The sequence below is a fragment of the Telopea speciosissima genome, chromosome 3, assembly GCF_018873765.1.
Source record: "Telopea speciosissima isolate NSW1024214 ecotype Mountain lineage chromosome 3, Tspe_v1, whole genome shotgun sequence".
NCBI classification, from domain to species: Eukaryota; Viridiplantae; Streptophyta; class Magnoliopsida; order Proteales; family Proteaceae; genus Telopea; species Telopea speciosissima.
Genome location: NC_057918.1, coordinates 16,604,775 through 16,622,204, shown reverse-complemented (window position 1 = coordinate 16,622,204; position 17,430 = coordinate 16,604,775). Strand labels below are relative to the sequence as shown.

The window sequence follows — 17,430 nt, the reverse complement described above, 5'->3', positions numbered from 1 at the left end:
CTCTTTTTTATCTGGCTTTTTCCAGTTTCATCAAGATAAACAGAAGAACAAATCAATCCCACACAGGAAAAGGAAGAGGAACTAGGGAAATAATAAACAAGTAAATCCTCTCAAAGGAAGCGGAGGAGACATATCACAAGAACTACTTCCAAGGCAACATATATAAGAGCTTGACCAGACTCCAGTGTCAATTAGTAAGGAAAGTGAAAGGCTACACGAAATAAACGATAAATCTAAAATGGGAAAGCCACCTAATTTCCAGTTATTATCTTAGGAACTGGACAACCCTTAATCCTCTTTACACGGCCCATTAATCTGGTTACTAAATTTGAATTCTTCTTTTATTTTAGCCAACTATGTAAGAAACTTTGATTGGTATTGGATAAGAAAATTAAAAAGAAGTACATCCATCCACATATTTTTTTTATCCAACAAATTATCTCATTCATTTTCTCTCTCACCGCAAAAGTCGCTCTTTATAACACTTCATGGCCACATGGTTCATCTTTAATCAATAATTATGTATTAAATGACTTGGTTTGTACAATTCTTAATCAATCCGGAGTTCTGAGAATCTGGGTCATTGATCTTTGCTTTGTTTTCTGTTTTAAACTTCCAAAAAGGGCCTCGAATTTTGGTTGTTTCTGCAACAAATTGGGAAGTTATGAACTAAAAGAGGTTTCTTCTACACGTGACGAAGAAAACCCCAATTCGTTCGGTCTAACGTACATGGAAGTAGACCCGGCTTGAGGTCACTGTTTACAGTTTTGGTTTCTCATCTTCTTCCCTGGACTTGACTGCAATTTCTAGTTTTCCCAATATAAATCTGTCTCCATCAAAACGATGAGATGATCTCAGATACAATAATCACGTCTACTGCTGATATAAAACGAAATTATACAAAAAAAATTTAGGCAAAGGGGCTTGCTTAACTTATCAGCTGTGTTCATGATTCAAGGACTATTTCCACAAATTTAAAAACAAGTAGTACGCCATTAAAATATTCGAGTTTCTTAATGAAAATAAGGCGATAATGAGGAAGTCTTTATCTTATCCATAATTAAGCTTTTACTTGGTCTCCTGTCTTGATCCATCCCTGTTTTACCTTCCCAATCATTCATAGCCCAACCTATTTGTTACGAGAGGCTTTGAGTATGAGAACTCCAAAATCTGTATTTGCAAGTCTTTGTTCCACCTATTTATCTTCGCTTTTTGAGCTAATAAGCGAGTAAACACTATCACTGAATTATTTGAGTAATTGAGAAAACAGTTAGTAGTTTTTAACCAAACCATATATTTTAATGATAATATTAAAATACTCCCAAGGCCATTTTTATTTGTTATGTTCCCTGTCCGGTACTATGGTCCAATTCTTTTCATAGGGAGGCAAAAATGACATGCGCAGTGTGTTTGGGAAGGGGGTTCGGTCGTCATTTTTCACCCCCTATAAGAGGAACTAGACCACTGTACTGAGCAGGGAACAGGAGACGATAATGATCCCACACCACACCCTTAGCTTTTGGATTCATCGAACTCAGTTTTTAAGAATCTTTCCATAACTCTAGTGAATGGTATCCCATCTTCGCACTTGCTTTGACTCCTAACCTTAGTTAGTAAGTTCGGGAACGGCAATTGAACGAGAACGGATACGTACGGCAATTAAACAGACTAGACGGTAATAATACTTTTATAAAATCCGGCTTCATAAAATGCATACGGTAATAATACGGTACGCATTTAATACGAGTATAATACGGCATAGACGGCAATAATACTTTCAAAAAAATGGACATATATTCATTATATAACATGCATTCACCACCTAATAAACAAAATAATATCATGATTTTATTAACTAAAATAAACACAATAATATAATATGCTATATAACATCTCTAAGATTATCATTTAACATACCAAAATATCAATAATCTACAAGAAATGAATGTAGATTGTCTGAAAATGACACGAGCAAGTTGATTACCTTATCATTAAATCATTCTTCCAACATTACATTTCTTTCTATCTACAATGAGATAACCATATATTTTTAACCAGATGTGTTCTTGTGAAGGGGGATGAGTTCCCACTAATTAACCAACACAAGACAAGAGGGAGAGTTCCAGATATGGATCTTCACTGTACACATTAGCTACAAGAGACAGAAAAACAAGAATAAAATAGAATAGAGATTGAGCCATTCTCGCCAATATCACACCAGATTCATTTGCTTCACTATCACCATCAAAGTTCAAAGACCAGAGAAACAAGAGGAGAGTACAAGACTTAAGTGCCGCTTTGTTGAAGGGAGATGGCGAGGATGATTGGAGATGGAGGGCGGCTACTGTTGCTTGCTGCGGTTGGATGTTCAACGCAAATCGAAAGAGACGAAAGGGAAAGTGAAATCGTTTCCCTAAATTCTAATCTTTTGGGTAATTTTTTTTTAAAAAATATATATATATAATATGCGTATTATACGAGTATAATACTCGATCGATTAAAAAACACGTTTTTTTATAAAAATATGGGAAAATATGAAAACGGAAGTATTATACGTTTAAAAATACGGGGACGCATATAATACGCGTATGATACGCGAATTTACTAACTAAGCTCCTAACTATAGTCTCGACTTCATCTCTTGTCAAACCATAATCAAATCTCGTGAAAATAGACTTGTTTTGAAACATTATAAAAGTCACCTAACTAGTTGGTTGAGGAGTTAAAATTACTAGCAAAGCTAATCATTGGACAATTTGAGGTTTGTAAGTCAATGATACCAAATACATTACAAGAAATAAGAAGAGTAGGAAAGCAAATCAAAGGGGGAGCAAAATAAGAGATAATCGAAGATCACTAATCCAATGAGAAACATTTTACATTATGACATTAAGATTGGGTTCAATTAGAACTTTGAAACACTACTTGGTTCCTATGAATCTAAATAAAATAGATAATAACGGCCATCACACACAAAAAACATTGAAGCTCGAAGAAAAACCACTACTAGTGAGGATTAACATACACATCCCCAAGATGAAATCATCAACTACGTAGTCAGTCCTTAAACCAAGATCCTCTACAACCCAAAGCCGTTTGGAAAAGTCACAAGAAAAAAAATATGCCAACATCTTTCTCTATTTTGGTTACAAAAAAACATATTACTCATCCCTATTATCCATTCAACTAGTTTCGAAATTTACAAGGCAAACCCTCCATCGACACCCTCCAAATTTTAAATTTACATTGTAATTTTAATTTTCATAAAAACTTCCACCACCTAATAGTAACAACATTGCATCTATTCACTGGCAACATACTTGAGTTCTTCTTAATGAATATCTTAGAAGCCACGTGAAACCAATATTCAAAGCATGGAGCATTAGTTAAGTCAATATCAAGAATAATAGAGATTAAGGATAAAGACAATAAACTACTTAAACAGAGGGACAATATTTCATTCATTGTTCAAAATAAAATCTCTTAACTCTATTAATAAAGGGTGCCTACTACATTAAGAGGTTAATCCATGGATCCCTCAAAAAGTTAGAATATGCCGCATCCCCAATACGAATACACACCATTTGTCTCTCGTATAATTTTAGTTGAAAAACACATTAATTGGGCCTTGTATCCATGTTGGCTGCAAATCGTCAAGATGGTACAAAAGAAGATAAATAAAGAATTTACTAAAAAAATAAAAATAGAAGAATTTTTTTTTAATCCAATAGGTTTCAGAAGTTTTTTTAATATAACATTATTATCTCTCACATGCAAAGGAGAGGGCTGAAATTTTGTGAACAGCCAGATCCCAAGGTCTTGCTAACATATAAAGTTTTCACAAACAATGGAGTTAATCAAGTGGCATAATAAAAATTCAAAAAAAATAAAAATTTATGGGAAGAATAGAAAAAACGATAGGCTAAAAATCTGAAGGAATATGTAGAAGTTATATGATTGAAATGATGAATCTGAGTCTAAATTTCAACATGTGGCCAATCAAAACTATTTTCTAAATCACTTTGATTCTAGTTTATCCAATTTGTCACTGGTCACCTCTCATGATGCCAGAGTGGGGGGAACTCCTTTGCCACACCAAATACAATGCGGGAAATTGTTTTATGCAGTAGGAGACCCACATGGCGTCTTCGGGGAGAGTGTCAATGCGAGTCGTAGTTCATATTTGAAGTAGTGTGGAAAAGAATCTCCACTTTGGCATCTTGGGGATCATTTTACCATCGAATATGATGTGTATTGTGTCATATTAGAGAATCTGATTGCCAGGAAAAGGCTGGGCTCCCCACTAGGGTGCCCGTGTATCATCCTCACTCCTCCCCCTTGGAAAAGACCCCCCTGCCCTTGTATGTCCAGCCCCCTTTAATTGGTGCATACTGCTAGTTTACAGAAAACGGGCAGCGTGCCCAATCCTCTCCCTTATTGCCTATGCGAACTTCAAATTAGTTTTGGAGCTTTGGCTCAGGAATTAAGTTTGTTATAACATATAAATTCAAACAAATGATTGTCCTCCAATCTAAATTCAATCTCGTCTTGTTCTTCTACTGGAGCTAGCTCCGATTCTAACCTACCCAATCATACTGCCTTTTGATATGATGAAGAGAGAATCAAGGTTTAAAAAACGGAATCAGGAATCAACCAATTGGATTCGGCTGATTCCAATCCAAACCATCTGATTCACCGATCCAATTCCTGATTTTTAAAACCCGGGAAACGAATCTCTTCCAAAACCATTGGTTCTGTCTTACGAGAACTCTAAAACTAAGGAAATAAATGACGATCAAGTTTGCTTTTCTCACAAAAATTGTGAGGGATGCCGCATGCCAGTCACATACAATACAAACATGCCATATAGAATCTTTAAGCATCGAAAGGCCATAAAATACGGAGAAAGAGAATCATGTCACAGCTATATTTGAAGAGTTTGGAATCTACAGTAAACTTGAAATTAAGGTTGTGTTTGGTATGATTTCTTGTAATGCATTATCAACATATAATGCATACCAAACACAGCATTAGTATCAGTTTTTTGAGCCAGTTGTAGTGCCACTTTCAAGGGTTGCCTTGACAACGCATACAATCAAAAGATATCCCAGATTGCAGAGATCTTAGAATTGCTCATTTGAAATCACTGTCCATCAAAGGCAACACTGTAGGCTGAGGCAAACCAAATAGCAAAGTTAAGCTTTTGAAACTACCAGCCTTCTCTATACTCTCCCACCCTTGGGCAGATCCACTCGGTAGTGTCCCTCAATGTTCCAATTCTCCTGCTAAGTAAAATTGGCTTACAACCAGAGTAGAAACCAAAAAAATTGGAATTGGGGTTTTGTGAGTGTGGGTGTTGGGGGGGGGCGGAGGGGGAGCCTGCATAAATGCTATCAAAATAAGAATTGTAATATCATAATTGTTAAGAATAGCTGCTTAAGAAGCAAAACCAACCAATGAACAAAAATATCTAATATGCATATCCTTGTAAAAGTATAGCAAACACAGGTCCAACACGGGTGCATGAGCACATGCTACAAAAGGTAGAACAGGAATTTTTTAGTGTCCATACAATACGTAGATCATCAATTATCATCACAACAATCACTTTTCAACCAGGCACATTGTTTACAAGAGCTCCATTTACAAATTTAAGCAAGCCCTTCACCGGCAAAGAGAAGTTTGATCCTAATCTGTCGCTGACACCAATATTCCAAACCACAAGAAGCCAGCCTCAAATATTCTCGGGTTGTTGGGACTTCAATACCATCACAAATGCCACATGCCATGAGATTGGACCTGATCTTCGACAAAGTTTGCATTAAAGGATTTGGGTTTTAACGTTAAAAACGACAGTCAGGCCAACCTTGAAAACAGGGAAGTCGTCAAATTACATCATCACTTCAAATGGTAAGACTACCATGTTGGGGTCGTAAACCTCCCATTCACAAAACTCACAATATCAGCAGCATCTCAAGCGATGATTTCTCTCACCAACCAATCCAAACTAGGGTAAGCAAAGTACAATATAAGAAAAGAAGGAAGTGCAAACAGAACTGTGATAAGTATGTACAGGGCCAAGATAGCCGCACTGGCTGGTACGGCATACAACACTATCAGAAGAAATATGATGACCAGTGGGAACTTAGCTGTCATGTGAACAAAGAAAACAAGAGACTTGCGTATGGATGCATGTAACCTTTCCACATTGAGGTAATGACCAAAACTAACATGATCACGATCTCGCTCCGACTGCTCCAGACGGTTCCCATGTGGAGCCCTCCGGAGATTTCGATGGTTAACTTGACCTCCAAGGGCTAAATTGTTGTTAGGAGACCAAACTGGTTGATCCCCACAAAAAGTTGAATGAGATTTCCCCCTATCACCATTCATGCTCTCAACCATCCAGAGAAGAAAGAAGTTCTTGCGAGGGAACTTGAGAACCCCCTTGTAGACCAGCCGGAAGGATAATAGGTTGCACCATGGACAGGAAATGAAAAGTGGGAGTTGAACTGGTAGAGTGGGAAACTTCACCACAGCCCATTGGAGCCCCAGAACACAGTTCTTGCAGAGGGTGTGGCCACACCATAAAACATAGGGCACATTCTCAACAATATTGAAGGATTCCCAACATATTGGGCATTCTAGCCCTTCCTCTCTGCTGGCATTCGAAGAAACCTCATCATCCGAGCAGTCTGAACCAGTTCGACCCGATTTACAGTCCTTCAATCCAACGCTCCCACCAATGGCATTTGAGGCGAAAGTCCACATGGTGACAGCAAATGTCTATTAAAAAGACATTAGTAGCTGACCATGTACAATCTAACCAAAAAACGCAGACACTAGTCCATTAATTTGAGCAATAAAGTTTTTCTGTTTCCAATGACAGCCCTCAACAGTACTTGCACTTAAAACCAACTCTTTTTTTTTTTTTTTTGGGGGGGGGGGGGACGATGTACAAAAGGTAAGTGAATGGATCTAATTCTCATTCAACCAGGAAAAATATAAATTAAAAAAAAAAAAAAAAAACAATGACATCTTTCACAGCAAGATCGAGTCAACTACACTTGCAAATAAAAGTATTTTACCATTTAGCTTAGAATAATTTGGAGGCCTCACATACCTTGCCTGTTCCCAAGGTATTGGACTCATTAGCATTACTAAGCATACCGCAATTCAAAGAGTAATTCACTAGAATTTATGAAGGCTGGAATCACAAGACAGTGTCACAGTGACAATTTGGCTAACTATGGTCTAAGAATTTAATGGCAAGGATACCCAGATGACATCTCTTATGCCCAGATGTGGATATGGATACAAATACAGGTCCAGAATCTTCTCAAGACCAAGATGTGGAAGTGGGTTTGGATATCCTATCCAAGCCAAGGATATCAGAATACTATGCAAGACAATAGAGAGAACATTCTCCATTGATATTTAAATGAATTCCAGAATTGCATCAAAATATTGAAAAAATATCCAGTAAATTTCAGTAATTATCACAATCAGATGATACTCATATATTCAGAACATCAGAATAATGGGACATCAGTTCAAAATATAAACTAAAGACATTCCCAAGCACAACTTTGGATTTTGATTTGGCAACATGACAGTGTGGATCAAACACCTGATTCCAAAATTCATCTACATAAAGAACTAACGGATCATACACAAACAGTTCTCTATATACCCCTGTCTAAGTAAAAGTTCAACTGGTTGGAGTTTTCTAGAACATGGATGATCACAATATCTTGGTTGAACAACTTCATACCAGTGTCATACCCAAAAGCTGCAAATTGCAGAATCTAAGGGCACTTTAATGGACAATTTCATCATTCAAAAGAATCACAACCAAAATAATAACAAAACTAGATACAATTTCGTATCTAGTTCTTATCATCTTGTGTTAGTTCCATTTAAATAAACCACCCTGTAAATATTTCTTCTTTTTTTTGAGAAAATTACATCTGCCTCCCCTGTACTTTGGCCTAATTACACGTTTCTCCCCTTGATTTTCCCACCTTACATTTTGACCCCTTATGGCTGACGGTGTTAGAGTGCTGTTAGTTAATAGTTTGAAAAGACAGTATTACCCTTTACTAACAAATTAAAACTGCATTTCCTATTCTACCCTTTTCATCATCTTCAACCTAAAACACCTCTTTCTTTCCTCCTCCACCGCCAGCACCACCAATACCACCTCCACCACTATTGCCGCTGCCTCCTCTTCCTCCTCCACCGCCAACATCATCACCACCGTCACCGTGGATGGTGATATACGAGGGTCTAACCTGCCAATGAAACTCAAATTTGATATTAACTAATTAATGGCCAAACAGAAAGCTCATATTTAAGGATCCCAAAAACATGGTTTCATGAGAGCTTGCACCAGAAACCGGAAACACCTTCTATAGATCAAACTCATTCCATTGTTTTAGATTGGTTGCAGAATGTGGTCCAAAGGGGAAAAATAGAGGGCACAAGCAAGTTGCTCCGATTTGCATATGGCTTTGGAAGACCGCCACCTCCACCACCGTTTAATTTCTTAAATATAGGCGATTTTTCTCATCCGCCGTTCTCCTCTGGTATCATTGTAGTAGTCTGATAAAAACAGAGGTTGGAGAACATGGGCATGAACCTTCACCGTCTGAGGTTGGACCCAGCTGCTGCTGATTTCCAGGCTTCTGTTGGTGCTGGGGTCCAGAGTGATTCCGACTCGTCTTCAGTCGTCGATTTCAGCCACCACCCACAGAGTTCTCCTAGGAGTTTCGATTTTGACCTGAATCTCCCGCTTGCGCCGAAAGTTGTTTGATACCTCAATTTGGGCGTCGCCGGTTCAGATGGGACTTTTTTTCCCCAAAAAAAAATTTTTATTTCTCGCTTCTTTAGTTTTGAACAAAAAATCGAGAGCGGAATTGTATGTAAATGTTTTTTTTTTTTTAATCCAACACTGGTTCTTTTGCAACTGAAAAATCAAAAGTTTCTCCATGTTGTTCGTTACTACAGCCATTGTAACCTTTTCACTGAAGAGATAGAAAACGCAGAGATGGGTTTCTCCATGTTGAAATTGCCCTTTGTTTTTTTGCAGGTTGAATGGTTTTAGATGAAGAGATAGAAAACGTAGAGATGGGTTTTGAGTCGCAAGAGTGATTTTTTCTTTTTTTTCTTTATATTGATTCTCTCTGGGTTTGCGGAGAATTGGTTTACAGGAGAACTGAAAACCTAATTCCATAGTGGAGTGTTAAAATCGATAACGCTATCAAGGAGAAAATTTCCAAAAGATATGTGAAGAAGAAGAGAGGGGGAGGGGGGGAACAGTAGAAAAATTAGGGCTTTGTGATCTGGAATCGTAGAATAAGAAACCAGAAGAACCAGCTATCGCGATGACGAAACGATGTTCCCTGATGGATCATATGATTCGAAACCTACGAAACAACGATTCTAACTCTCCATGGGAGCCTCAGTAGGGTTTCTGGTTTATAACACCACAAGCTCGAAGGATATATCGGTTGGTGGAAGGAAGAAGAAGATGATGGAGAAGAAAAGAAAAAGAAGATCAACAGTGGAGGAGAAGGTTCAGCTAGGTTACCTACCGTTAGGGTTTAGTGAAGTGGAGAGGAAGAGATGGAGGTACTCCATTTTTGTTCTCGCCGGAGTTTGCAGGAGAAGGTCAGGATTGGAGGAGCAGGAAGAGGAGGAAGAAGAAGAAGGGTAAAAGGGTCTATTTACATGGATCAAAGGTTAGTGTGGGGATTAAATCAAAAGGGTAACTGAGTCATCTCACAAGGATCAGGGTTAGTTTGGGGATTATGAAAATTTTTACTATGCCACATCAGCATTTAACAGACGGACAGTAACGACAGGGGTGATCAAAGGTTAGTGTGGGGATTAAATCAAAAGGGTAACTGAGTCATCTCACAAGGATCAGGGTTAGTTTGGGGATTATGAAAATTTTTACTATGCCACATCAGCATTTAACAGACGGACAGTAACGACAGGGGTGTAATAGTAGTTATTTTCAAAGTAGAGGGGAGGGATATGTAAGGTGGGAAAATCAAGGGGAAGAACGTATAATTAGGTCAAAGTACAGGGGAGGCGGATGTAATTTTCCCTTTTTTTTTTAATATATCCGGGGCCAAAAAAAAATATTTCTGTTAGGTACCTGCAAGAGAAGAAGCAGCAGACGAAGTAACAGAGGCTAGGAAGAATAATTGAAAAAATTGTATCATTGTAAGGCTTTGGCTATTGGGTATGTCCATCTCCAATTGCTGGGCTACAGCAACTGTGTTTCTTAATCACCTCACTGGTTCCAACAAATAAAGAGATAAAAAAAATCGCCTAGAGGCTAACGAGGTTCACACCCATTCAATCATGAAACTTTATTATATTTCAATAAAAAATTCCTGCTCCTACATGATTTTTGCTCATGTTGTTGAAGAATTAGGAATCAAATGGTGCTCAGTCTCCCATCAGCCCCTAATTTGGATGGCTTTCTTTTCCTGTCCAGTTGACTCTATTATTGAGTAGGAAAAAAAAACTATTATTCAGTAGCAGTCAAAATCATAGTTTTTCATGGTATCTAGGCGACTCTAGGCACTGGGAATCTGCTTGGATGCCTAGGCATTGCTCAGGTAGGGGTTATGCGAGCAAGGCAGACACTTTAATTTAGGACATTACCGGTAAATAGTTTGAAGAATGTGGGTATTTACATATTACGATAAAGAAATTGATTAATACGTAATGAAACAAAACTTTAAGGGAAGAATGATAAAAGCATATATCATCCCTTATATGTGTTTTATTTTTTCTGGGTAAATTATCCCTTATATGTGTTTGAAAGAGACAACTTTCATTGTCAAGATTTGGTGGGACGAGAGGATCCTGGCTTCAGCATCAACTTGCAGTAGTGAGGCCCCGGCATCAACCAAGTAGGTAGCTCCGCCTCATCTTCCTTCTTCTCTGCCTCCTCCCTGTTTCTTCTTCTTCTTCCTCCACCTCTTTCACCTCATCTTCCCTCTTCTCCTTCAGTCTTCTCCCACTTCTTCTTCTTCTGCTGCTGCTGCTGCTGTGGCAGTGTCAGTGCTACTGCTTCCTCCTCCTCCTCCTCCTCCTCCTTCCCTATTTTTCCATTTCCCTCTATTTATCCCCTTTTCCTCCCTTCCCATTTCCTCCTTTTCTCCTGCACTTCCCCCCTTTCCATCTGAGCACCTTGACCAGCTTGGCAATGGGTACCCTAGTGATTTGGAAAAAGCTTTGCTGCCTAGGGGACGCTTAAGAGAAACCTCAACTACTATGGTCAAAAGGCAGACTTCATCTTCTTCTAGCTCATCCCTCTGCTGCCAACAGAACACAATTTGAATGGGTGATCGTTTATTATTAAGAGAGATCTCAAGAATAGTTCAAGTTCAATGGTTCAAGTCGTTTCAGGTCCTGTTGGTGTTCATGCACAAGCAATGTCCAAAACCAAAGCAGTGGTACCCGAATTTGAATGCGAATTTTTCATTAGGAATCAGCATCTAGTGATTTGGTAATTGGGTATATCATTTAGCCCATAAAGATACTCCAATGCTATGTGTTTTCATAATTGAAGCCTGACACTGAGCAGCTTCTATAAAAACATTGTGATACTATCAGGTTAGATTCTTAATTATGATACGTAGTTGACAATGACTTCAGAGAAGTGTTTGTAGATCCTTTACTAACTCACTTATACGAAAAATCCTAGCACCTCCTTTATCCCATGCTGTATAAGAAAAAGCACCAAAATTATGGCTTCTTGTCCCCCAACACACACACACACACACACACACACAGAAATGCTAAGCCAGCATATCTGTGTCCATCCAAACACGTCTTGTACAACAGATGGGTTCCCATAGGGATGTTGTCACCTCAAAATGGTAGATATGTTTATTGTTACAATCATATCAACAAGCTGATATTTGATTCAGATAACAACTGAAGGGCCACCCATTGGTTAGTAGGTCCAAAATATGAATGTAGAGAGCTGCTTTTTGTGGATCAGTGTAACAAACACCTAAGGCTCAGTCATAGAAGCCATGTACCCAATATCCCTACAAACCCAAACATTTGATTTCCCCAAAAAAAAAAAATTAAAAAACAAAAGGAGGTCAGGATCCTGTCCTATACAGTGCATATTACTTTCCTTTTCCCAGCTTCACTCATTAATATAACTAGAACTGTCCACAAAGCAGTAAATGGTCCCCCGTATCATCCTCACTAATCCATAAGCAATACTTGGCAAAATAAAAACAAAAGATCACCGTGTATAGTATAGCTCCACTATAGGCGTATTCCCTACAAAAGACCATCTACCCGTCTTCATTTTTCTCTCCCAAATCATCCCAACTCCGTTAGAACGATATAGGGCAGCAATTGCCGGAGATGAAGAAAAATAACAAGTCTTGAGGAACAATAGATGATTGAAGAAATTACCGGATCACACTGATCTCTTCGATAAAAGAGGAAAGAATTTGGAACACCGGGTTCCGCCCATCCAAACCAACCCTCACCCTAACCCAATAACTCTGAAACCCCAATTTCATTTCTCAGTATACCTGGTGATGATGGTAGAAAGAAGAAAGAAATAACAGGAGAATCATACAATTTAAAAAAAAAAAACCATTTTCCTCTTGAACAGACAACCCAAGAGGGGAAATACAAAAGAAAAACCATAACAGAAGATATGAATAATTCAAAGAGAGAGAGGGGAATTACCTTGATTTGGATTTCGTTTCGACTGACCAAAAAAATAATTGGAGACAGAATATGCCGGATCTGCGATTTGAAAGAAGCTTTCAAATCATTCAAATGCAGTGAGATACGCAGCAGCTCGCCGGACGAAGTGCCAGCCGTAGTGTTGAAGGAGGATTCGTGAAGGAGATGCGCCAAGAGAGAGCACCGCTCCGAGTTCAAACCTTAGGGGGGTTGGGGATCGGGAATTGGGGATTGGGTTTCTCCCGTTCAGAACTCCCTCACACTACCCCCGATGACAATTTGACAACAGCTAAGGGAGTTATGGGACCTCATAGAAAGAAAACCCCAGGGCTTACATCCAACGACCCAAGAAGGCCTGCTTTTGAAAAATTTTTAATAGTGGGAAGTGATACAATAAATACAATAAAGTCTTTTCTGGACGGATTATGACATATCTATGTCTATGCCACACAAAAAGATCATTAGAAGTTTTGTTTTTTTAAAAATTCTCTCTTTTTTAATTTTTAATTTTTAATTTAAAAATGTTTAGGGCAATGTTCTCTGTTCGGAAGCGTAACCTAGACATAGGATTCGGGGATCCTCTCCAAGGAGACCAGTACTCAAGGGTGCATGCAAGGACTAGGCTATGCTGCACACATCCCAGTGTTCGTTTAGTCAGCCATCGGGATATATGTAGTACAACCCAACTGTTGGATGCTCCCTGGCACTCCCTGAGCATTGGGCTCCCTAGAGTTAGAGAGGAGCTCAATCTCTACACACATGGGGTGGGACAGACACGTCATTTCAGTCATTCAAGGGGACAAGCCAGTCATTTCGACTACTCCCAATGTGTGGTCGCATCCTGTGCCCCCAATGCAAAAAACATTTTCCCAAATTTTTATAACTTTATGGTAAGATTAAAGGTTTTCTTAAAAGCTATGTTCAACATGGAATTCATCTATGATTCACCAATTTGTTCATGTATGGTTCACCAATTTGTGTCATATATATCGAAAAAGATTTCATAGATGGTCCACCTATTCATGTCATGTTCAAAAAAGATGTGGCAAATCCAATCACTAGAATGGTTTAAAATTACAAATTCATTCCTACCAAAAAAGAGAGAAATTCATTCCCACCTTGCTCTGTACTGGCATTTTTTCCTTAAATTATAAACTCTGGCACATTTTGATCGATTTTTTCTAACTTATTCCTAATTGATACAGACCAATTGGGACCTACCTGAACCATGATTCCGTTCTTTTAAACCCTAGTCCATTTCTTTCAATAAGTTCACATTTTCACCGATGATACTCTCCCTTTTTCGGAAGTGGTACTACAGGAAATTTATAATTTAAAATTTTACTTGATCTTTATTGTCAACTAGTGGGCAGCGGATTAATCTTCAAAAGTCCATCCTAATTTTTAGCCCAAATGCAATTCCATGGTTCAAATTAGGGGTGTCAATAAAGCCCGGCTGGCCCGAACCCGTCCTGAGCCCGGCCCGGGCCCGACCCTGATTTTTTGACCCTGAGGGCGGGTTTGGGTTTAGTTATAGTCTGACCCTGCGGTCGGGTCGGGTCAGTGTTTAGATCCTGGGCCTAGCCTGCCCGGCCCGGCCCGACCCGACCTCAGATTAATTATAGGTATATAATATTACATATATATATATATATATATTATATACTTAATATAAGTATTTTCTTGACAAAAAAAAAAAACAGAAGAGAATTGTACATAGATAACTACTAGCTTTGTCATCATCATGAAGTAGGAACCCATAAAAAGAGTAGATCATCTACTATTTTGATCAGGACCATAAAAAGAGTCACTGACATGATTGTTATTTAGTTGTAGCCCCTATAAGCTTCCAGGCCTATTAAGGGGACATCGTTACAATTGTAGAGAGAGAGTTTATACACACGCCATTTTTTTCAACATATTTATTAGCTGTCCCATAGGTTGAGATCCTATGTTACAAAAACATGGTCTAATGAGACACGTGGATGGTGCCATAAATCAGGACCAACCCGACCCGACCTTGGCAGGGTCGGGTCAGGGTTGAGAGTTTCTTGACCCTGACAGGGTCAGGGTTAAGGCCTCTAGGGTCGGGTCAGGGTTTAGGCAGGCCCGGCCCAACCCGACCCATTGACACCCCTAGTTCAAATGTTGGTTTTCAAAGATTCTTAAAATCTCATATGGTGAACCTCCCCCACCCCTACCCTACCTTTTTTTGCCAAATAAAATATCTTGGTTTACCCACCCAATTTGGCATCTCAAAGCTGGAGTTATTCAAGGAATTAGTGAGAAGACAGAGAATAAACTATAGAGATGGAAACAAAAATTGCTTTCTCATACGGGGAAGGAAGTGATGTTAAAATCGGTGATTTTTGTCTATGAACACCTTTGTAGCATCACACCTTAAGTTACGAGTCTCTTATCATTCCAAACTCTTGCAAGCTGCAACCATTTTATTTTTTTTTTAGAAATAAAAGATGATAAAAAGAATATTTGTTGGATCTCTTGGAACAAATTATGAAGATCAAAGGAAAAAAGGCAGACTGAGTTTTCGAGACTCACTATTCAAAATCGGGCTTTGTTGGGGAAGCTTGCTTGGCGACTGTGGAAGTTTACATCGTCTAACTGGGCTTGCTTTATGAAGCAAATCTACTACCCAAACACTGATTTCCTCAAGCTCCATTAGGCTCAAATCCTTCATAGGCTTAGCAAAACATCATTGAAGGCTGGAAAATGAGTCAAGTTGGCTTCTTATGAATCAATGACACCGGTGAAGGTGAAAGTATTCACATCTAGAAAGACTGGGGGACTCTTCCCTCCACCAATTTCAAGCTCCATCATCCACATTATAAGAAGCAAAAGGAATGAAGTTTGGAGGGTGGAGCTGCTGGAAAGCCTTTTTCATTCGAACGATGTTGCAACAATTAAGAGTATCGAACTGAGCTTGTTCCCACGTCTAGATTGTCAGGTTTAGGGTACAATCAAGAATGGGTTTTTTCGGTGAAATCGGCTTATCATCCCATTTGTAATCAAATTGACGGTAGAAGATCCACCTCACCATTTACCACTACTCATTGAAGTCGTCGAAGCATTCCCGACATTGATTGGAAAAGATTCTGGTCAAGTAAAAGATTAGAAGTTTTCTATGGCGTGCATGCTTGGATGGATTGGCAATTGCTAAAGGTCTAGTGCAAAAACAAACTCCAATCAAACCCCAATGTCCCTGCTATAGTGGAGGAATAGAATCAGCAGATCACATTCTATTTGATTGCCCCTTTGCTCGCGCATTTTTGTATGGATAGCTTATCTTTCATCTCTCCTGAAATCGACCTCAATTTCCTAAAATTATACAGAGTTGGGGATCGATTTCTCAATTGGAAAGCATATAGGAGGTCATTCACCAAGCTGAAAGTGAGTACGAGTAATTCTGTAATGCTTCTTCCCCTCACTCCCTCCCCCCATGTCAAGGAATCCAGCATCAGGCCGCATCCTCAGCCGTGTGTTCCACAAGACCTATCACTTCATGGACTCCTCCAACTCCTTTCTATCACAATCTCAACTCAGATGCGTCTCTTTGCAGCGATAAAGGAGATCTTGGATATGCTATTCGTGACTCTAATGGGATACCTATTGCAGCTATATCTGAATCTGTCTTCCTTTTCATCCATCCTTTAGGGTGAAGCATTAGTTGTGAGAAACGGAATGTTGTAACGTATTTCAGGACAGTCAGGAACTTGTGTTCCCATTTGTAAGCAAGCATCTTCCTTAGCTTGAGGTTATTAGTACAGTTCAGGATATAAAACATCTTACCACTTATTTGAGATCCTGTTATTTTCACCATATTCCGAGGGAGATAAACAGTGTGGCAAACTCCCTGGCCCGAAAGGCATTGTCCTTTGTGTGTAGGACACTATGACTCATCTCCACATTTTGGTTATTTGAATTATGAAAATCAAATATCTTACGCTGGTGGCTGGTCACGCCTTAATTAATAAACTTTCACCCATAAAAATAAACAAAAAATGACCATCTCCATTGTGATGGAACTTGACATATGATCATGGGACCTTGATTTATCTATCCACACTGCCAACCTCATGAAGGTGCCATCAACAGAGTTTATCAAACCCTTGGATGGTTGCAGCCAAGTCTTAGAACCGAAGACCAATTAAGTGTTAAAATTGGAAGGAACTCTTTTCTCCAACAAACCACAAGAAGAAAAATCCAACCGTATTTTTTTTCATGCATGGGACACATGTCCCCCCTTTTTGGCAGAAGGGAGAGGAACAGTCCTTTAAAACTGGTCCAAGAATCAACTTAGCCCCACACAATTCATCATAGGAAGAAAAAAATCTTCAATTTGTCGGCCGACCATGATCCAAACTCCTTCGACATTGGCATACATTCACTCTTCTTTTCTTATCTCATAGATCTAGGACATTATCCCTTTCTGGTATACCCTTAACTCTACTTTCGTCCTTTGTGCAAATTAAGGGGACCATTCTTGGATCGACTTTGCTAATTTCGATTTTGATTCAACCGAAATTGATCAGAGAATAAGCCTAAAACCCTATTAAATCCGGTATGAATCAATTGATTCAAATCAGGATTGGGAGATTTCGATTCAATTTGACTGGAATCAGATTATTTATCAAACTATAGATGGGGCTTCTAGGACTAAGTTTTCCTTCA

At 38.9% G+C, this 17,430-nt stretch overlaps 1 protein-coding gene across 1 annotated transcript; it reads right to left on the bottom strand.

Moving 5' to 3' along the window:
- Positions 1 to 5,584: 5,584 nt before the first annotated feature.
- Positions 5,585 to 12,857, bottom strand: LOC122657139. Its single transcript, XM_043851923.1, has 2 exons — positions 12,742 to 12,857; positions 5,585 to 6,786 (listed from the first exon to the last, which is right to left on the bottom strand). The coding sequence occupies exon 2, from the start codon at positions 6,769 to 6,771 to the stop codon at positions 5,974 to 5,976; it is 798 nt and encodes a 265-aa protein (XP_043707858.1). The 5' UTR covers positions 6,772 to 6,786; positions 12,742 to 12,857; the 3' UTR covers positions 5,585 to 5,973.
- Between the last annotated feature and the right edge of the window lie 4,573 nt (positions 12,858 to 17,430).

Excerpts from the sequence above, each read along its gene's own strand:
- LOC122657139 (XM_043851923.1), bottom strand. The coding sequence starts at position 6,771 with ATGTGGACTTTCGCCTCAAATGCCATTGGTGGGAGCGTTGGATTGAAG.